This window comes from Colias philodice, chromosome 14 (genome assembly GCF_061535455.1).
Source record: "Colias philodice isolate Cphi_HAF_F1 chromosome 14, ilColPhil1 Martin Lab GWU primary, whole genome shotgun sequence".
Classification (NCBI taxonomy): Eukaryota; Metazoa; Arthropoda; class Insecta; order Lepidoptera; family Pieridae; genus Colias; species Colias philodice.
Window position 1 is genome coordinate 1,007,369 of NC_143099.1, and position 24,708 is coordinate 1,032,076.

At 32.8% G+C, this 24,708-nt stretch overlaps 1 protein-coding gene across 1 annotated transcript in view; it reads right to left on the reverse strand.

The window, feature by feature from the left end:
* The window catches only part of LOC149482626 (uncharacterized), a 160,619-nt gene that overhangs the window by 83,966 nt on the left and 51,945 nt on the right, over positions 1-24,708 (reverse strand). The window contains exon 2 of the mRNA XM_089703233.1: positions 19,089-19,481. Coding sequence (XP_089559359.1) covers positions 19,089-19,447 — 359 coding nt within the window. The 5' untranslated portion in view covers positions 19,448-19,481. The remainder of the gene's footprint in view (positions 1-19,088; positions 19,482-24,708) is intronic.

A 24,708-nucleotide genomic window follows, 5' to 3' on the forward strand; every position in this document is an offset into this window, starting at 1 on the left:
AAACAATTTGTAAGAAATTAAGTTTTGAAGAGCTGTTTACAAATTGTGTGGTAGAGCAGATGGAATTAGTTTTAAATCTGCTAAAATAAATATCCTTTTTTCAACTGTTTTATGAAAATAGCCCATACATTATTATTTTTAACTTTAAATGATACAAGGGAACAGTTAAATTTTCATCGAAATCGAATCTGGTTTGAAACAACAGAGAGAAAAATGTTAATTGTGACATTTGTTATTTATCCAAACATTGTTACAACCTGTTCACAAACATAACTCACGTAAACCCCAAACCCCCAACTTCGAGAACCTTCCACAGATATCAATAAACAAAATGGCGTCTAACACGCGCCAAAACTGCTACAGTACTCAAACGTTGTGGATAAATATCCAGACGAATATCCATTCCAATTTCAAATTGTTTCACGGCATGAGATAATCTAATTAGAGCCGTCAGGAGAGGCATTACTGAGACTCATTTAGCTCACAGCTTCTCAAACTTTGGCTATTCACCCCCTGTACAAGTGAAATAGCAGTTTTATTATGCCTTGAAATATAAAGGAGTTTAGAGCGCTTGTATTTTCTTCAGCGTTCTAATTTGTATTCTAAGAAGTATTTAGTTTCGTCTCGCCTTTACTGGTATTTACGTTTAGAATAATTGTTTAATTTATTTTAATAAAATGAAATATTTCATGCTAGCTGTAATGTAAAGGTATGTAAGGTATGTATTTACTTTAGTGGAATAAGTTATGTAAGTAACTAGGTACTTTAATTGTTGTTACTATATAATAATTTGATTATCACTAATACGTGTAAGAAATGATAATTGGACCTGTTCTACAGTATTGTATACGTATAATTTGCAAAAATACACAATCACACGACACACATTAAAATTAATGTATATCACTTTCACACATATATTCCATACATTACCCCACTTCCATTCACCCCCAAGGGGAACACTTTGAGCATCCCTGGCTAGAACAAACACTCGTCAAGCTGTCACATTTGGCTGAGGGAGGGTGACGGGGAACTTCGACACCACATCAGGGCTGTCAACTACACAATAGGGCTGTCACTGGAGACATTAAAACTTGTTTGTGTGGCAATTAATTGAATACAGACAATAACTAAACGAATACTATTTGCACATGTGAAGAAATTAAAAGAACCTACGAAACAAGATATCTAGGTGTAATAATGGATGACAAATTAAGATGGGAACAACATATAAATAGCACAGTAAAAAGAATCAGAAGACTTATATTCGTGTTCAAAAATCTTCGGTCTATTGCCAACACTACTCTGCTCATCCAGGTATACAATGCTCTTTGCCACTGTATACTAACTTATTGTATATCTGTCTGGGGAGGAGCCTGCAAAACTCTAATGCTGCCTGTAGAAAGGGCGCAAAGGGCTGTTCTTAAGGTTATGTTCTACCTTAATTATAAACATCCTACAACTGATATATACAACAAATCAAATGTTCTTAGTGTTCGAAAATCTTATATTTACCAGTGCATCCGCAGAAAACATCGCATGATAGATCTTTCTAATACAGAGGTAAAAAGACTTAATCGGCTACCTATCCCCTCAACCTCATCCAAATTCGCTCAACATCAATATGAATTCTTAGCAACAAAATTGTATAATTTGTTAAATAGTAAATACAACGTTAGGGTTTTAAATCATAATAAAATTAAACGAGTTGTGAAAGATTGGCTAAAAGATATGGATTACGAAGAAACAGAAAAATTAATGATAGTAAATCACTAGGACGTATTCAACCACCCACCCACATGTCATACGTACTAACTTACTCACATGCTCTACACAAACACACACATGCACACACACAAACACATACACACATGCAAACACACACACACACACACACACACACACTATATATATATTTATTATATGCGAACAGATACGTGCACACAATATTTATAATGGGAATGACTTCTTAAAATTGAAATATTAACTTCAGTTTTTCCTTTTTTTTTTTTTTGTATAGATATAGTTATATTTTTTTTTCTCCTTTTATCTATTTTTACTGTATAAACATAAAACTGTGAGTTTGCAGAAACATATAAATATAATATAGATATAAAGACTGGGAAGAAACTGGCCTTCGAAACACAGTTTACCACTAGTTCGAAGGTCAGGGTCTGAACATAATGCTGTACCTGTTTCTTGAAAATAAATTTTTATTATTATTTTTTTAACTATAGCTAGTGTAGAGCACTGCGTATTTTTAATTTGTTTTAAAATTTTCAAATTTGTAAAGTTGATATTTTTAATCTCGATACTTTGGTAAATGTGTGCATTCCTTTTCATTTCATTCAATTTAAAGAATGACTTCAATTTCACTATAAATACTTAGTCGCTATTTATTAGGATTTCTAAATCCATCATCCACTTTTCCACTTTTCCTGTAAGATCCCTAGCATAATGAACACACAAGTCACAACACTGTTAATAAAAATAATATTAAAAAGTATTAAATTTCAAACTGGTTCAAAATTTATTCATTATTCCATTTCACTGAAGGAGAAGAAAACTTTTAAATTTAATTAAAACCAAAATTCAAGACATTATTGTTAGTAATCTTATGTAGATTAGGACTTAGGTACTACAATAACACCTACAAGTAATTAATCTCCCGACTTAAAACGTTAATCCTAATGTAAGCGTTAATCTAATTTTAGAATTACCAAAATAGAACTGAATTATTATATCCCCAACGCTCTAAAATATATAATATTAAATAGAGTAATATCTTCGTGTTTATGTACTTAAAAACAAAAACAAAAAATTAGTAAATTATTTATACTTTTTATATTATAAAGTTGAAGAGTTTGTTTCTTTGAACGCGCTAATCTCAGGAACTACTGGTGCGATTTGAATTTTTTTTTCGCCGTTAGATAGCCCATTTATTGAGGAAGGCTATATATCATCACGCTAAGACCAACAGGAGCGGAGCAATGCGGGTAAAACCGCGGAGCACAGCTAGTCGAAATATAAAGGCACATAGGTACTTGATTACGACAATATACCGGTACATGTCTGTACCTATTATAATCGCTATTAGTCTTCATCTCCTCTCTACAACATGCTACATCATATCCACCAAACATTTACATCACCAATAATTTATTCAACAACTAACTCAACAAAGCTCTCCCTAAAAACCTCCCAATTTCATATGTCCATTAATTCCTCAATTACGCTGGCTTTCGCCAAACAGACAAACCGCTAGATTAGTCCACACAATCGGCTTAAAGCCTGTTTTTATAACGATAAATACACAGGCATGGCGCATGAAATTCAATTGGTGGAGGCGAAAATTAGTTGAGGACTGAAAACTCGACGGTTTTTTGTGGTATAAGTTAAAAGGTGTAGCGATTTCAACAAAATATACAGCCTAATCAATTCATCGTTATTATATAGGCTCCCAAGATAATATTATACTTATCAAGAATTGTAGTAAGGTAAACTGGTAGAGATTGCTGTTCAGTAATAAGGCCGCACATTGTACAAATGACACCTTTTTTGTAATATTATTAATTACAATTATGTTATGGTTGTAACAGTTTATCGGTAGGAAGTAAATGGAAATAATTTTAAATAGATTCACAAAGATGTATTTTCGTTACACTATTAAATTTTATATGCCTACAATTTGAAATACATAAAAACTGGAAAACAAACTTATCAAAGCTATAAAAACTGTTCCCGAACTTACATAAAAGATATAAAGTAAATTAAACTTTATCGCTTACAGCTTATAACTTAGATTCCTATAACCTGCAGATAAATTCGTGGAAATCGTCGTTTACAGTAAACTTTGCAGATTACAGAATGTTTTGGAGTTCTAGAAAATTCTGCAGATATTCAATTCTGAAAATACGGTATAAACGGTCGTTTGCATAAGTATGTACTTCAAACAATTTTAGTTATGGAAAAACTAGAGTACCTACTTAGATTAAGGATTGGTCTCCGCGCGCGCGCTACGACCGCGCGCGCGGAGACCAATCCTTAATCTAAGCTAGAGTATTTTTATCAATTTTGTTTTAAATACATTATAATTGTAAAACATATTGTATGAATGTATTAATAACTAAAAACTTAAATTTCAGCTTTCAAGTTGTGTACTTTGATTAGTTCAGACTTATCAAAGTAGGTAGGTACACAATTTGAAAGCAATATAGCGTTGTGTGAAGATGCTCTCACACAAATACCTATAATCAAAATAAAATTTATAGTGGTTTTCTTTATTGAATTACCGCCCGCGGCTTCGCCCGCTTTGTCTAAAACCTAATAAATTATATACTAAAACCTTCCTCTTGAATCACTCTATCAATAAAAAAAAACCGCATCAAAATCCGTTGCGTAGTTTTAAAGATTTAAGCATACAAAGGGATATAGGGACATAGGGACAGAGAAAGCGACTTTGTTTTATACTATGTAGTGATGATGATACCATGTTTATATTAACAAACGATACATTCGTACAAACAATATACTTTGGTAAATTGACAAAATAATAAACAACAGTATAAATATTACTAGTATTGGCCTATAAAGCAAAGATAAATACACAAACCCCAAGCTCAATAAACATCTTCCCAGAAAAACCCCAAACACATTTTAAACGAATTAAACGCGTGGAAAAGAAATAAATTAATTAAGTCGTCTTATCCTCGAGAAAGGGACAATTTAGGGGCTTTTAGATAAATCATTTATCTAGCCACGCTTTGTTTTTAAAACACGGATCAAAAGAAATGCTTTTTGATATAAGGGAGGAAAATAAACGTTTTTGTAATATCTGATTTGGCGGCTTTGATGTCTTGAGCACTATATTTTTGTATTAATAAAGGGGGTTCGCAAAATGTTTCTAAATCTATACTAATATTATAAAGCTGAAGAGTTTGTTTGTTTGTTTGTTTGAACGCGCTAATCTCGGGAACTACTGGTCCGATTTGAAAAATTCTTTCGGTGTTAGATAGCCCATTTATTGAGGAAGGCTATATATCATCACGCTAAGACCAACAGGAGCGGAGCAATGCGGGTAAAACCGCGGAGCACAGCTAGTCGAAATATAAAGGCACATAGGTACTTGATTACGACAATATACCGGTACATGTCTGTACCTATTATAATCGCTATTAGTCTTCATCTCCTCTCTACAACATGCTACATCATATCCACCAAACATTTACATCACCAATAATTTATTCAACAACTAACTCAACAAAGCTCTCCCTAAAAACCTCCCAATTTCATATGTCCATTAATTCCTCAATTACGCTGGCTTTCGCCAAACAGACAAACCGCTAGATTAGTCCACACAATCGGCTTAAAGCCTGTTTTTATAACGATAAATACACAGGCATGGCGCATGAAATTCAATTGGTGGAGGCGAAAATTAGTTGAGGACTGAAAACTCGACGGTTTTTTGTGGTATAAGTTAAAAGGTGTAGCGATTTCAACAAAATATACAGCCTAATCAATTCATCGTTATTATATAGGCTCCCAAGATAATATTATACTTATCAAGAATTGTAGTAAGGTAAACTGGTAGAGATTGCTGTTCAGTAATAAGGCCGCACATTGTACAAATGACACCTTTTTTGTAATATTATTAATTACAATTATGTTATGGTTGTAACAGTTTATCGGTAGGAAGTAAATGGAAATAATTTTAAATAGATTCACAAAGATGTATTTTCGTTACACTATTAAATTTTATATGCCTACAATTTGAAATACATAAAAACTGGAAAACAAACTTATCAAAGCTATAAAAACTGTTCCCGAACTTACATAAAAGATATAAAGTAAATTAAACTTTATCGCTTACAGCTTATAACTTAGATTCCTATAACCTGCAGATAAATTCGTGGAAATCGTCGTTTACAGTAAACTTTGCAGATTACAGAATGTTTTGGAGTTCTAGAAAATTCTGCAGATATTCAATTCTGAAAATACGGTATAAACGGTCGTTTGCATAAGTATGTACTTCAAACAATTTTAGTTATGGAAAAACTAGAGTACTTAGATTAAGGATTGGTCTCCGCGCGCGCGCTACGACCGCGCGCGCGGAGACCAATCCTTAATCTAAGCTAGAGTATTTTTATCAATTTTGTTTTAAATACATTATAATTGTAAAACATATTGTATGAATGTATTAATAACTAAAAACTTAAATTTCAGCTTTCAAGTTGTGTACTTTGATTAGTTCAGACTTATCAAAGTAGGTACACAATTTGAAAGCAATATAGCGTTGTGTGAAGATGCTCTCACACAAATACCTATAATCAAAATAAAATTTATAGTGGTTTTCTTTATTGAATTACCGCCCGCGGCTTCGCCCGCTTTGTCTAAAACCTAATAAATTATATACTAAAACCTTCCTCTTGAATCACTCTATCAATAAAAAAAAACCGCATCAAAATCCGTTGCGTAGTTTTAAAGATTTAAGCATACAAAGGGATATAGGGACATAGGGACAGAGAAAGCGACTTTGTTTTATACTATGTAGTGATGATGATACCATGTTTATATTAACAAACGATACATTCGTACAAACAATATACTTTGGTAAATTGACAAAATAATAAACAACAGTATAAATATTACTAGTATTGGCCTATAAAGCAAAGATAAATACACAAACCCCAAGCTCAATAAACATCTTCCCAGAAAAACCCCAAACACATTTTAAACGAATTAAACGCGTGGAAAAGAAATAAATTAATTAAGTCGTCTTATCCTCGAGAAAGGGACAATTTAGGGGCTTTTAGATAAATCATTTATCTAGCCACGCTTTGTTTTTAAAACACGGATCAAAAGAAATGCTTTTTGATATAAGGGAGGAAAATAAACGTTTTTGTAATATCTGATTTGGCGGCTTTGATGTCTTGAGCACTATATTTTTGTATTAATAAAGGGGGTTCGCAAAATGTTTCTAAATCTATACTAATATTATAAAGCTGAAGAGTTTGTTTGTTTGTTTGTTTGAACGCGCTAATCTCGGGAACTACTGGTCCGATTTGAAAAATTCTTTCGGTGTTAGATAGCCCATTTATCGAGGAAGGTTATAGGCTATATATCATCACGCTACGACCAACAGGAGTGGAGCCACGGGGGTGAAACCGCGCGGAGCAGCTAGTCTTGAATATAAATTGTTTTATTAATAATTCTAGATGGAATATACAATGTTAGATTGCAATTGAATAGCAATAAATCCTTATTTACAATCTACAGTTATAAATAAAAACTTATGTATTGGATTAGGTTACTAATTATAATAGGCATGACGACAGTATCCATAAATGATCGTATTAGTGTTTTTAAGGGAAAATGTACAATAAATAAATTCAATATAGTGACTTAGAAATCTTAAAACCATTAAGATTAATGAGATTATCAATAAAATAAAACATTGAAATTCTGCAGTTAGCCATTTTGACTAAAACACGCGTGACGTCACGCTTAAGTAAACAACTCGCGTCAGATGTGTTTTGTTGTTATGAATATGTTGAGAATACGCATTTTTATTTATTTTCTATTGTTTCACGTATGCTTTATCGACTCAGAACAGAAATACAATTGCGAATTCACGAATACGTGGTTCGGGGTTCTCCGCACCAACTTTATACAATCATTTCATATTATTTCTCGCTTGAAATAATTACTAACACATTTTTGAGCATTATTTTTATGTGGATTCATACTGCAATACTGCACACCACTCATAAACTTTGAAATTCGTTTCTATAACACATATTAAATAAAGACTTTTTTAATTTTCTTCGCAATGCGTACAAATAATTACGTATTTACCAAAGTTTGACGTCACGCCTACGCCATGACACCTGCGAGCTGTTTTGGCACAGATATGAAATATTTTTTGAAAAATGGCTTTAATCTTCGTTAAATTTAAGTATATTACCGAAATATAGGGTTTTTCTTGTATAGTAAACGTATACACTATACACACATTATGGAAGAGGATTTCAAAATCTTTCGTCATGCCTATTCAAGAAGAAATATACAATGTTTAATTACAATTGAAAATTTAATTACAAAACGTTCTATACAATCTGCACTTATAAATAAAACTTATTGAATTAGGAAATATAGTTACGTAGGTACTAATACTAAAATGTGGACCACTCAAGTTATAGTTACATTTTCGTTCTAAAACCATCTCTAAAGTCGATCAAAAACACGTGTAAAATATCAGAGCCTGTGTACTTTCCAGGGGATATTTTCCCGTTCCTTTATCAAGTTAGCCGATTTCCGATACACGCCTCTGGCCACGGGGTAATGAAAACAAACCGCTCCAACCCAGATATATACGACGGAATACATTCCACGTACGATAATATACCTATGTACCTCGATACATTTCGATTGTTCACGAATCACGCTTCATTTATATTGGTCAATTTGTTGAATTTGCGATTCTTATAAGACTAAATTTCCTCCCGCGACTTCGCCCGCGTTTTCAAAGAACACCCGCATAGTTCCCGTTCCCGTGGGATTTCCGGGATAAAACCTATCCTATGTGTTAATCCAAGTTACCCTCTATGTGTGCTAAATTTCATAGTAATCGGTTCAGTAGAATTTGCGTGAAAGAGTAACAAACACACATCCTCACAAACTTTCGCATTTATAATATGTATTAGTAGAATCTTATTGGCATCAATGAATTTTGTTGAGTACGAACATTTTGACCGGACAGTTTAGAAACTATCTGCCGTAACCACGCTCGTTATAAAGGCTTCGATAGCTCGGTTAAAATAATAAAATGAATGCCTTTTTAATCCCTTAAAGCATTTTACTTTTTAAATAAACACAACTTAAAATAAATGTTGAAGTTGGAGAGACCTGAAAAGCTTAAACTTTTAGGTAGTTACCTACAATTTCAGGTTTTACCTAGATCTCTATTGTTCAAGGGTCAAAATTGTCTATGATCATCATCGTTTAGTAACAGACTATAAAAACATAAACAAACTAGAAGTAGATCTCAGTTGCTTGTCTTATAATTTAGCTATCATTATATTATCTGTGGCTATGACGTCTGACGTAATAGCACATATTATTAAATAGTTACTACGTAATTGATAGCATCTATTTGCGTATAGTTTTGTAAGTGAATAAAAAGGAAAAACGTATGAATCAAATTAATAGATTGATTGATTGGTAATTTAAACTTTTAAAATAATGTAATACTCATGTTTGATTGAAAATAGAAAATATTATATCATAATAGAAAATATTAAGAAATTATTCTTGGCAGGCCCCTTTTTAAAATTTGATTTTCAGTACTTAGAATTGTTAAAGTAATCATGTACATTATGGTCTAATATGGAAATACCGTACTTTACATAGTGGCATTTTGATACAAGTTTTTAAAGTACCCGCATTTTGAAAGTGAAACTTTTATTACATCATCTCAAACTTTTTGGTCTGTGTAGCGCATGTCGCGTGACGGTCGAACCGTACGATACCTAATTATCGTACAAATACGATAATTTTGTGCCTAAGTTTCACTTTTACCGTGGTTTCATACAACCACACAACATTTTTAAATGAATGGCTTTATCTTCTGTAATAATAAATCAATAGTTGGAATAATGATGATATATTATTGTTGACCATGTTCTCGTAAATAATATGTTTTACCAACTTCAAAAAAGAAGGTTCTTTTGTAAATTATCTTAGTATTTATGGTACAACAACAAACACAGTTAACATTTTAGTGTTGGCATTTATGTAAGAAAGAAGATATACAGCTATAAAACATATATTGGTATTCTATTGTTCAATTTTACACAAATAAATATTATTCCAAAAAACATTTCATTAAAATGAACTTGTTACTCAAATTTATTCTCAAATCTCATTTTATGTGTGCAATTTCAATTTGTAAACGAATTTTGTTTTATAGCATAATGAAGTTTTTATAGGCTCATGGGGAAGCCCTGTGATCCCTCGTTGGGGGCTCTAAAAGACCTTATGATCAGAATTGGTCATTATATAGTTTTAAATGAAGATGCTTTGAGCTCTGTTATATATAACAGCATTTTAGAATTTTAACTTGAAACTGGATAGAAATGGTTTATTGTGCTTATAATAAAAAAATGTTGTGTGGTTTTATGAAACCAGGGTAAAAGTGAAACTGTTCGAACGGTTCCGAACACTGCTTTGTGTACCTACTCGGCAGCCGCGATACACGCGACATGCGCTACACAGACCAAAAAGTTTGAGACGATGTAATAAAAGTTTCACTTTAAAAAAGTTACGTACTTACGTTACAAAAAATATACCTACCTAGTTTTTATATACGTTTTCTAAAGGCTTTTGTAAAGTCCAACATATTAATAAAATATTTAAACGTATTTAATGAAATATTATTATTGGCTACCTATCATATATAAATTCAATAGGTAATAATAGCTCGAAATCAATGCGTAAAATTATTTGGTGTAAATTAAAAAAAAACAAACAGATTTAGGTACTCTACTACGCTTTTAGGCCACTGGCAATCTCCATAATAAATCATGAAAAACAGCTCTGTAGTATTACGCGATCGATAAATCAAACGACATCGAACTGCAAAGACGTATCTAAATTCGAAGCCTAACGTTAAAATAATCGAAATTTACTCTCAAAGCATCCTGTATAAACGGAACATTGCTAATAATAAACAGGGTGTTCACTAAAGTGTTTAATAGTTAGCGATAAACACCGTTTGTAATGCAACTAAAACAACAACTCACGGTTAAACAAAAACAACTTAAACAAGGGTTTAATGTAGGACGAAGTAATTTGCGACGGTTCTGTAACGGTTAGTCAGTGGCTTGCTTCATTTTGTGCTAATATACGCCTTGATAGCGTATTGTTTAAGTTCTGTCGCTGGTAGGATTCATTAATCAACCATAATTACTATGTAAATAAAAGCTGACCTATTTAATGAGACCTCCTTGGTGCAGTGGTTCGCGTGAGCGTTGAACCGAGGGTCTGGGTTCGATTCCCGGTGGAGACGAGGAAAAAATGTCTCGCAGGATACATAACGCTAATCACTTAACTTGTCCCTAAAGAAAATCGATCAGTAAAACAGATGTATACTTACTCCACTAGAAGGACTGGCACAGGACTTCACTTTTAATTTATTGAGCAATTTAATTACCTTTCTCTGGAAGAGATTTTTTTTCCAGGAAGATATTAAGTATACAGATGACCATTGCAATCCTAGAGGTTAAGTGGTGGCAATTTCACAATATAAACATTGAATAAAGTCAAATTCAACATTATCCTGCACTCTGTCCATGTGCATTGTGCATGTTGTTAAATATAACATGTAGTCGATTTTTCTGGTTCTAAGACACGCTAGTTTCCTTATTAGTCATTATACCTTCCTTCGTCGATGTGAGCATTGTACTGTAATAAATGTAGATAAAACTAGTCATATCTCGAACCCATAACTTTTTAATTCAAACCACTGCGCCATCAACATTACTATTTCATTCCATTCCACTAATATTCACAGACAACTCTAACTTTTCCCACACCAAAGCAAAATCATTCGCACCACATTTACATGTATTCACACATCAAATTACATTGAATCAGCGAGCAAACAACGTAGATTATCCACAAACAGTTGTCTACAACACGATCGATATTCTAACAAGTCTTTAGACGGAAGGATAGCTTACAATAATATATACTTAGCATGTGTATGTGGTTTACTCGATTGATGAGTTATAAGTCGCATGGTTTCAGGGGTAATAAGTAAAAAAATTGAGCCTATGCCTTATATGTGATTCGGTCATAAATGTATAATCTATGTAGATCAATTTGATTTTTATCGATTGTAAATGAAATACACACATGTCAATGCCATGCAAATGCCCTTTTTTTTAATCTTGCATAAGCTTAATAATTTTCAAAATTGGTTAAGTTTTTGGGTCCATTAGCACACAAAAATTTCAATTTAATAACAAAGGTTAGAAACTAAATGAGTGCAGTTTCAAATAATTTGGGCATTTCCATCACATAAGAAAAATAATATTTTAAGAAAACTGACATGCTCCAGAACTTAAAAGGTTAACAACTAACAACTGCCTACCCGCATTTCGCCTCTGGTAGGTTATAGCCTAAATTCCAAATTGTGACCAAACAATAGCCTGATGATTCATATATAAAATTATTCTTTCTTTTTACAGTATTATAATAGATAGCATATACCCATACAAATTACAAACTTATACATCCTATGGATGGTATACTTGAGCCGAAGTGACCCTAGTAGCTGTGCAAACACGGGGATGCTCTATCTTGTATATTTTATATGTATTTATACAGTGTCCAAACGCTTTTAGTGACTATTTTATCACTAGCTATTACGCACGGTAACCCTCTGATGCAATTCATGTGACAATTTTCATACAAATTTCTTTTTATTGCACGCCTTTGAAGCTCTATCTGGCAATAATAGTAGTTTTTTTTCTTCGCGGCTTAATCTAAATTGACAACGATTTATGAAACCCTATCCTCCCCAATTATTCAAATTATAAATGTACTATAAATGATTACGTATCATGTTTCAGCTTCGACTGCATCAGGTTCCATAATCTTGTATAAAAAATCAATAGGTACATAATCTTTAAGTACAAAATCGAAGCGAAAACAAGCTATTTAATACACAGATTAGAGTTCTCGTGTCGCATCGTTTTTCATGGAACAAAGCCGATTGTAATCGAGACAGGTTTACAGTTTCAGTGTTCGTAATAAAAGAGCTTTTATACGCCTATACGCTATTATACGCCACTATACGCGACTATACGTCACAGTACTCTGCCTTAAGGCTTTGTCAGACAGGACGCGTACTTAGCGCGCGTCAGAGCGTTAAGTTGACGCCGCGATATGACGCTAAAGGCTTTGTCAGATAGGACGCGTATTTTAGCGCTGCGTAGTAGCGCTGCAGCGTCCTGTTTTAACGTCGCGCGAGGCTTCGTCAAACAGAACGCTTTAGCGCGCGTTAGGACACAGCAATTGATATTATTAAAGCTGCATGTTGTTTACATAATTATTACTTACGAACAAAACAAGGTACAGCGATATTACCTAACTCCGGAGTCGGAAGAATTTTTACTTACCAGTTTCATTAATTTCTTCTCCGATTTGTGCCCACAATTTTGCCTTCTTTTTAATTTTTTTTTAATTTTGATATATCTTTATAGTTTATATGAACTATCCTTCGTATTATATAAGCATGGATATTTTCTAAGCAATTCTATCAAATTTTCGGTCAATATGCAGTATTTTATTATTATTTTACGCCTATTAACTCCGACGCTAAAATAAAATTTGTAAAAAAATACAACACCCGACGTTAAAGCGTCCTAACGCCGCGACAGAGCGTTGCGTTCTGCTAGCGCCGGCGCTCTGTTTGACGGTATTCTACGATGGTAGTAGAACACATCTTAGCGTCATATCGCGGCGTCAACTTAACGCTCTGACGCGCGCTAAGTACGCGTCCTGTCTGACAAAGCCTTAAGATGTGTTCTACTACCATCGTAGAATACCGTCAAACAGAGCGCCGGCGCTAGCAGAACGCAACGCTCTGTCGCGGCGTTAGGACGCTTTAACGTCGGGTGTTGTATTTTTTTACAAATTTTATTTTAGCGTCGGAGTTAATAGGCGTAAAATAATAATAAAATACTGCATATTGACCGAAAATTTGATAGAATTGCTTAGAAAATATCCATGCTTATATAATACGAAGGATAGTTCATATAAACTATAAAGATATATCAAAATTAAAAAAAAATTAAAAAGAAGGCAAAATTGTGGGCACAAATCGGAGAAGAAATTAATGAAACTGGTAAGTAAAAATTCTTCCGACTCCGGAGTTAGGTAATATCGCTGTACCTTGTTTTGTTCGTAAGTAATAATTATGTAAACAACATGCAGCTTTAATAATATCAATTGCTGTGTCCTAACGCGCGCTAAAGCGTTCTGTTTGACGAAGCCTCGCGCGACGTTAAAACAGGACGCTGCAGCGCTACTACGCAGCGCTAAAATACGCGTCCTATCTGACAAAGCCTTTATTGCGTTAATGTGACAGTGCGATGTGAGAACAACAGTAAAGCGTTGTTTAGAAAATAAAGACTGTGATTGTATTGCTTTAGATTTTATGATTGTTTAACAATAGTTCTTATGTTTATTGGCAGTTTCAAATAAATCGGTTCAGTAGTTTATATAGGTACAAGATAACAAACAAGCAGAAGCTATATAAGTGCCAAGTTTTGCGTGAAACAGCAACAAACATTCACGCAATCGTCTATAGAACTATCTATAAAATACAACGCCTGTAGGCATTACATGATACACTCAATATTATTATGTCATACATGCAAGTATAATAAATCTATCTGCATATCAAAACACAGCTTAATCTATTCAATAGTGTTTGCATAAATGAAGAACAAGCACTATCAAAAATTATCGTTTGCTATAATTTTAGGATAACTAGGTCACGTTTTAAATTCATTAATTTCTAAATCGTAATCAAAACTCAGAGGAAGTAAACGTCATGAGAACGGGTTATGAAATAATAGCAATGTGTATTGTGTATGAAATGTGTGAATTGCGAGCGTAATTACACGGCAACAATCGATAAAATGATTACCTAAATAAAGTCTGTTTGCCGATTTTGTGTTTTTATTAACGACATAAGGTATTTGTGTTTTTGTAGGCCGAATCCTTTTTCAAAAGTCCCCCTATTTCTTGTAATAAGATAAATTATTAAGTCTTATTAAAATGATTTGAAAATTGTGGTAAAAATTTTACCTAAAATTAGGAAAATTAGTGTTGACGTTTTTCTAATTAGCGCCCGCATAATCCTCGTTGTAATTTCCATTCCTTCTTTTTGTGTTTAAATTTGAAACCTCTTTATAAATATCACAGGTTTAACTCAAATACATACATTTATACGTTATCATTTTAACCGGAACCAATATCATGATAATTGGATAAACGAGTGTTCTTACAGATAATTCGCAAACGGATGCCGCGTACATTGTCTCAATTCAATTCATCTAGAGAAGGCGGGAACGAATGACGTGCTTCCGCCATTTTGAATTCAGGGCTGCACATGTCAAATAGTTACGTAAGAGTTTTATTTATTTATTTATTTATAACACTTCATTGTACAAAACAATATAGGAAATGTGGTAGATACAAATTAATGAGGTACAGAAATTTTGCACAATAGGCGGCCTTATTGCTACACAGCAATCTCTGCCAGGCAACCTGGTAGGAAAGGAAATGTAAGAAGAATAAGGATAGCGCAAAAAGAAATAAAAGAAAGGATATATTAAAAAAATGCCTACATACTACATAAACTACATATACTGTACATAGATACCACATAGTTATATAAATATACTTGTATTATACACTACACAAACTACAATAATATATATATATATATAACAATAGATACAAAAATTATAATTATACATAAATTAATGCAACTATTGCATGGCTAGATAAAGAGCTTTCAATAGGGACTTAAAAGAACTGAGCGTTTGTGCACGTCGGATACTTTCCGGCAAGGCGTTCCAGAGCTGAATGGCACGAACAGTAAACGAATTGTCATAAAAGTTTGACCGATGGACAGGAGTACATAATAATAAAATGTTGGAAGAACGAAGAGTGAGAGTGTGAGTAGAGCTAAGATAGTTAAAGTTGTTTTTTAAGTAGGACGGTGTTTTAGGGTGAAATAAAATACAATACAGGAGATGAAGAATGTGAGTATTCCGGCGGAAGCGAATGGGGAGCCAGTTTAATTTTGTTCCAAACTCAGAAATATGATCAAATTTACGTAATCCATAAATAAATCGTATACAAAAATTTTGAAGCTTCTCAAGGGTGTCTAGTTGGTATTCGTGGAGATCTGGATAGGATGAATCGGCAAAATCAAGGAGAGGAAGGAGTAAAGAATGAGCTAACGTAATTTTCGTAGCGATCGGTAAAAAGTTTCGTAAGCGCCGTAGCGAGAACGCCGATGAGAAAACCCTTTTACGGACTTGTTTTATTTGCTCATCCCACGAAAAAGTTTGGTCAAGTGTCAAACCAAGATTTTTTACTTGTGTGCTATAAGGGATAGACACACCATCAACAACGATACTTGGTAAATCGGCCCAGTCGATTTTTGATACGAGCTGCCTGCTTCCGAAAATAATAGCTTTGGTTTTAATTGGGTTAACTGTTAAACCGTAATGTTTACTCCATGAGACGATTGTCGCAAGATCAGCGTTTACTTGAAAAATCGCTTCAGGTAGTTCGAGTAGTGATGCGTGTTTATATAATTGGAAATCGTCTGCATACATATGGTAGGGTGACTCAATATTTTTGGAAATGGTGTTAATAAAAATGGAGAAAAGGAGGGGAGAGAGAACGCCGCCTTGAGGAACGCCAGCAGTAACATTGCACCAAGATGAGGAAATCTCCTCAATCTGTATACGTTGTCGACGTCCCCTTAAGTAGCTATGTACCCAATCGATAGCCGATGCAGATAAATTAATGAGATATAATGAGAACTAGAATAGATGAGTTGCAAGATATAATAATTATTCAAATAGTACAGATAATAAAATAACTGGTAGAGCTGAAAATAAATAAATATACAGGTCACTTATACATATTTTCTAGTCGTTTCGACCTATAAATACCTAATGGACTATTTATCAATTATTAATTCTCTCAATAGCATAAATGGTTATTAATTATCACTATTGTCCAAAATTATTTATAAGTTCCATTTACATATTTATTTTCTTATGTGAGATCCATTTTTAATATCCTAAGTTTCATTAACAAAAAGCGACAATGAATACGTACTGTTTATATAAATAAAACAAAATATATTACACTTAATAACTTTTATTTTTAATTCGACATTGAAAACATAAATACCTACGCAATAAGTACGCAATTTATTTTCCCCACAAACACGTGACGTAATCAGCTTTGCACTACAATGTAACAAAGCAATAACAAAGTTGCAAGCCACTTGACAAAATCGTTTAAGCCGTTATAAATTAACTCGCTTACACGAAAGTATAAAAATCTTAATAACCCTTCCATATTACGCATTAATCCGAATAATATGGCAACACTAAACAATGGCGGGAAACACAGCGCGAGCCGTTTGTATTGTGTTGCAAGCCTTTGATAAAGCTCCTATTATTGAAAAATTTAATCCACTACAGCGACCTACTTTATAGTTTTTAATTTGCCCGTTAGATGTTTCGAATTTTCCTTGCAGTTTCGCTTTTAGAAAGCGTAGAGCACACTTCGTAAAAGTAATATGAGAATTTGTTCGTTCATTCTAAAGCATAAAGATTAAACAATAATGATTTAATTTATGATTTTAGTATGGATACAATATGTAGGTATGTAGGTATGTTACTTGGAACAAAGCATAGAATTAGAAGAAGGCCAAATACGAGCCTTAAATTATTTACTCCATCTTAATTAAATCCGATCGATTACATTCAATACATCAAAACGCTCACAACTAAGTGTCATGAGAAATATATAGCAATTAATTAATTTTCTTTACAAATATCCTAATTTGACCTTAAAAGGTTAGGAAAAACCATGAAAAAGCCTTTGAAGGAAGCCAGTACCTCTTTGTTTTATCTCTAGAATTAGAAAATGACCTTTTCGTATTCTAGAGAGACATTCTCTAGGATTCGAAAAGGTCATAAGTCATAACCTTGAACACTTAAACTTTACAACGTCAAATTTTACATGTCACACGATAAATAGGTAGGTATTTAGCTTAGAAAATGTAGTAAACTAATAAATGTAAAACAACAATAATTATAAAATGCAATTGCGACACTTTATTATAAAATCTAGAATGTGGCAACCCTAAAAGATAGAAGCGCGCTGTGATCAATGTCTTTGTCATAACTATGGTAATATAATATCATTTAGATTTGTATATAATCTACAGAGATAAAATATCTAAAGCAAAGACTCGAAGCTCCAAGTTATCTGCATATAAATAGTCTACTAAACTTAGAATATCCTAGGATATCTAATTACTTACGCTTCTCCTTCAAAATGCATTAATTACGACGTAGATACTATTTTATTTAATTATTTTCACAATGTTATTTATGTACAATATCTTTTTTGCCGACATTATTAACAAAAATTGTGACGGAGATGATCAATTCGTTAATCATAATATTTTTACAATTTCTACGTGTAAAATTTTACAAAACACTCATGTTAATTTTTACCGATGGACGTTCATATAGTTTTGTATGTACAATAATACGATAAATACGACGAGAATAGGTCCTTGTGTGTACTTGTATTTCATACCGTTACGTGATTGGGATGTCCTGGCAGAACAATGATTGTGGGGTCACCTAGACGTACCTAATAAATAAGACAGACTAATAATATTTCCACTAGGGATGTTGAAAAAAATAATATTAAAAATATCAATCACTTATCTAGTTAAAACTAAACGAAGTTATGTGAAATTTCCTTGACTTAAAAATACGTTATAAAAATCACAGGAAAAAAGTTTAAAATACACATTGAGATAATATTACTAAGTATGGAGGAGACACCACGAACAAAATCTGTGCGCCATTTTTTTGCTCTAACTAAGTTTTAAAAACTATTATCTAGTTAGGTACTTACCGATGAAAAGTTATGTTAGTCACTTTTCCGTATTATTTGTGCAATATCGTAACACACACGAAGGCATATTTGATGCGTTTCACTTTAAAACAAATAAAAAATGAGCGTGCAGTTAAGCCATATGGCTTATGTTGAGCGGAACATAAGTGATGTAGGCGGTGTCGTCTCCATATGTATATCTCAATGAAAATACACTATAGACTATCGCCTTTCGCAGGTTATAGTAAAAGTTAATTAGTTTTCCAATTTAAAAGGAAATACGTAAACTCAAATAAATACTTTATTAACGATTACTATAAAACTACAGGTACAATAAAATCTATTCTTACTTGCAATAATAGAGTCTTCCATCTCTCCCCGTATGCACCGTCCAGCCTTCCTTCAACTCTCCCTGGATCCTATCCAACGCTTCATCATCTTCAGACCTGTCACATTTCGGACTACCTCCCAATTTCGGGCTCCCGAACTTTGGACTAGCGCTCAAGTTTGGGCTATTTGCGATAGGACTATTTCCTAGGCTATTATTGCCCAGGATGGGGCTATTACCCAATTTGGGGCTATTGAGTTTAGCATCGTGTGTCAAGGGGCTGTTTATTCTCGTGAAGTTGGGGCTTGCGCCGGGCCGGTTCGGTTTGGGACTGGCCGTGCCGCTGGGTCCAGGCAAGGATGATGCCTGCTGCAGCAGCATCGCTCCCGCATCATTCCACCATATTTAATGTGATCTGGAAAGGAAAATATGGTTAGAATATTTTTTTAACATATTTTAATGTGTTTAACGTATTTTTAGTATATGCAGTGCTCATTTTTTAACCGACTTCAAAAAAGGAGGAGGTTCTCAATTCGACCGTATATATTTTTTTATGTGTGTTCGCGGATAACTTCGTCATTTATGAACCGATTTTGATAATTATTGGTTGTCCATGATGTTCTATATTTTTAATGTAATTTCATTGATGTACACTCTGCTAATAAGCCTTAAAATAAATAAATAAATAAACAATATAATATTAAAATGCGTTTTCTATTATTTCTGAAGGTAAAACTAGTTGCTGCAAACTGAATTTCCGATGTATTATTGCAATTGATTTGCGTTTCGATTTTAAAAATGCGTGCAATCTATTCGAACGTAAAAATAGTTTCGTTGTTGTTTACACGATAATCTTTCGTAATATTTATAATTTATATTTAATAGCTATAATCACGTATAAAACCATTTTCATATATAACGTAAATAAGTAGATATAATAATAAATACCTAAGCCTTGTTTTGGCTCTACATTTATATTTTCTCAATTTTAAAATTATGGCTGATAATTCTTATCGCAATTAAATTCAATTCTAAACAATTATTGTAATCGCTATATCATAAAATATTAACATACATGACCGCCTCCTCGGTACAGTGGTTGACGCGTGAGCGTAACACCGAGAGGTCCTGGGTTTGATTCCCGGTGGTAGGAAAAAAAATGTCTTGGTCTGGTAGGACACAGAAGGCTGATCACCTACTTGTCCCTAAAGAAAATCGATCAGTGAAACAGATGTATACAGTATAATGCATCTGCCCCTTACCCCACTAGGGGACATGGGACTTCACTATATTATTATAAAGAGTTATAAAAATGCAATTGTTTGTCTGCAATCGCTGTTGCGAACAAAAGTGTTCTAAACTCTAGGTTGTAATAAAGTATAAACAATATCCATACTAATATTATAAATGCGAAAGTAACTCTGTCTGTCTGTCTGTTACTCAATCACGCCTAAACTACTGAACCAATTTGCATGAAATTTGGTATGGAGATATTTTGATACCCGAGAAAGGACATAGGCTACCTTTTATTGCGAAATATGTACCACGGGCGAAGCCGGGGCGGACCTCTAGTAATAAATAAATCACATTTAATCATTGAGTTACTATGTACTACGTACTAGAGAGGGCATCACACTATTTGTAACACGAGTTAGAGCCATCTCAGAGTGTCTCTAACATCGCTTATATCTATGACTAACTAGCCGCCCCACGCGCGCCCCGCACCGCCGCGATTGTCCCACAGATTTTGTTCGTGGTGTCCTCTCTATACGAAGTTATAATACCTCAATGCATTTAATCCGTCTTTATTCCTAAACGATCTGATGAAGTCCATCTCAATAAAAGCATTTATATATGGAATTGGAGCCTTTTTTCTCTCTCTCATTTAGATTAACAATCCTATATTAATCATAGATTATAAAATAATTATTAGATTACTGATTGTTATATCGTAATCTTGTAAGCTTAGCTTGTAAGTACTTATATTTCTCAAACAAAAACCAACATTTCTTTCTTGAACGAATTTAGATTTACTATGGGTTTATATTTCAATCATACCAATTGTAATGGACAAAATTAAATAATACTGTATATTTTAATGTGGCTAATCCGATGAACTAGATAGTAGATACCGCTGAGCCAAGCCGCTGAGATTTAAAATAATAAAAGTTCCGTTACCATGACAACCACCAAAATCTATAAAACCACAAGGCACAATAGTCGTCGATTCGATTAATCCTTTTTTTTTTGTTAATATTCCAAATTTCTAACAGTGAATATACTAATCCAGATTTAGACAATTCCATTCTATTGAAATCATCATTGTTCTTTATTAAATTAGTTTAAAAGAATTAAAAAAAGGCCCCACAGGACCTCATAATATGAGGTCTTAGCATAATATAATGGATTGGTCATTGGACTAATACCATTCAAGTCATTTACTTTACCTTCATAACCTCTAGCTAAATGCCTAATATTCAGGTAGATTGCAAGAAAAATCAGATATTAAAAAAAATTAAATTAGTTACAAATTTAAATTGATTATTTTGTTAATACTCTCTAATCTCTATCCAAATTCCATTTTAATGTCGGAAAATCTACGCTGTATTGTAGATAAAGAAGTATATTTGCCAATATATCATCAAGTGTCAATTATATTTACGTGATCATCAATTAAGTATGAGTGCGTGACTTTAAATACATTATCAAGACACACAATATTAATTTTTATGTGAAGGTTCATCAAAAACGAACGTTTAATTGAAACGAATAATATTATACTGTAGTAAATTGAATTTTAATTATGATATTATAGATTTATGTTATTATCTATAAAATATTTAGAGTCAATAAGCAAAGATTTATATTCACAATCACAATTTTACAGAACTAAATTTATTATATTTTTTAAATTCAGTTAAAATTGGAAAACGTGGATTGCATGTGTTTAAAAATAGCTTTTTGAATAGCCACACGATGAAAGAAATCTTGTTTGTCAAAAATTTCGACACAAAATGGCGCGCAAATTGCTATGAAAAAAAGAACACAACTCGCGCGAAAACCGTAATCGCTGAGCGCGGGAATATGAATAAAAATGGCCACCAATTTTGTAAAAGCATGTTGTTTGTTCAAGTGATAAATTGTTATATTATTCCTAATGAGGATTATTATGTACTCTTTCATGTTTTAAATGAGATTTTGTTTATAAAAAGTTTTGAAATGTAATATCGTTTCGAGCTGATGATTTGTTCATTACAACTTGTCAGATAAATTCGGATAATCATACAATTTTCAGCAAACAACATCTACTTTTTTTAAAGTAAAATGTGTTCGTAATTTATCCAAAACCATCGGACATCCTTAAGAAAATGATCCCAAAACTTTGAACTTTTCTTACGTAGGTAGGTAGTTAGGTACCTACCTACTAACAAGAGTTTTAACTTCCGTAAATATAGTTCTAGGGTTCGACATACATTTTCATTTGTGTTTAGTGATTGTATAATGTTCACATTTACTTTGTTTTGTGTAGTAGATTTTTTGTTGAATATTAAAGCTAGCGCGCACGAGCAACTTTGTCTCCGCAACTATTTTGTCTCTCCCATCAATTGTATGGGGAGTTGCGTCGCTACGTGCGCGCACTTTCATACTAGCCCATGGGTGGAGAGACAAAATAGTTGCGGAGACAAAGTTGCTCGTGCGCGCTAGCTCTTAAAAAATATTTTTTATTGAAAAAAAATTCGTATCAGTATGATCTTTCACAAAAAATGTATTTTATTTCTCTTCAATCACGTAAACTAAGCGTAAACTCATATTTATTGCGTCCTACAACAAATCCATTACCTCAGAAAAGTACAGATTAAAAAATAATCAGGACGTCAAACAAAAAACAAGCAATCTTTCGTGTCCTATATTGGAAGCTGTCGAATATGGAACGAGCCGATGACGACGCTTTCTTCAGTAAAGATCATTTTTGGTGAACTATTTCTTTTGAAGGATGTTTACACAGGCCTGTTCCAAATTCAAACTATGCGCGCGAACGTCATTATAACCTTGTTTTTTTTATCTGTGTAGATTTTTTTTCTTTAATAAAATTTCGTTTACGTTTGAACTTTTTTTTTTCATTTCGTTTGAAAATCTGCTTATAAAGTCACAGCGTAATTCGAAGTGTCAAAGCTCTCAAAACATTTCTTTAGCAAATAATAATTTACGGTGAAACGTCGCATAACTTTGTGGAACTGGTAAAAACGTGGAGAATAATGAATAATTTAGGCGGCGACAGTCAAAACAAGTCGTATACAATGTGGCCTGAAAAAATATGAGGTGTTATCATCTGTAACAAAGGATGACCTTAGCGACACTCGTGCCTGAAAACGGCTATTTATTTTATCTGTGATATAACAGGCGTAATAAACGTAAACTTATGATAGTGGTATTACGATTTAATGTTATTTTCTTTTTGTTATGCTTGATAAGTTGTTGTACCGTAACTTTTAGTTAAAATTAAGTATTTTTACACATTATTGATACCTTCGTATTTTAATATGTAACGTACATGTATGTACCTATGTAATATATTATATGATTTAATGAATCTTAAACATATATTAACCAGAATGTTTTAAGCATGTATTAAATCATTAAAATAATTTGATTTAAAAAAATAGCCTGAGAAATAAATATAAGAACAAATCTAGACTTGACGTGAAATGTAGCACCAATTTTTTATGTAAGTGCGCCACTCCGCAGATGTGTTCCTGAGAGCAGACCTAATAAAAAAGAATTGAATTCCTACGTGATATGAAATAGAATCTGATATGTAAATACATATATGAAATATAAATGTAAAAATTTTTAAATCAAATCTTACATTATAAGACTACTTAGAACTTAGAACATTTAAAATATTAAATTTAAATTGAATTTACTTCATAATGGAATTCCTTTTAATTGGCGTATTTGATTTATTTAAGGATTTATTATTATGTAATTATTGTAAGAATAGCTGTAAGGAATCAGAAATAAATAAATAGCTGCAAAACTAAAATTCTCTTCATTTTACGCATTGAATGTTACCATCAGCTTATCAAATATGAATACTCATATATCTCAACTCGAAGGTTGATATTTAAAAGAACACAAAAATATAGGCGCCCCAGCGAAAAGCGGATGGCGGAATAAGTTCAAATACGTGATTTAATATTTTCATTAAATTCTATAGGATACCTAGAAACAAACAATCTTCTAAAGTAAACATTCACTATGTTTGCCAGTTTTGTAAATAATGAAAGATTAGTATAGCTAGAAACCTATTTTAGGTTAAACACAACGTTCGGAAATCGCATGTTTATTTTACGATTCTGCAATCTTATTTCATAAACAATAGACGTGTAGCAAACCAATAATTCATACCAAAACTAACTGCCTGCGCCATTTGTGAAGCGAGAAAGGGATGTGCAAATAGAATTGCAATAAGTGTGAATGAGACAGATGAAATATGACAGGTGGGCGGGCGTTGACCTCTATTGTTATAGTATTTTGGCGCGAATTCATAATAATCGTACGATTTTGAGGGACTATGAAGGTTTAATGCAAATTGTTTTGAGAGGAACAATTTTGTACTTTGCCAGTGATGTGTAACTAAT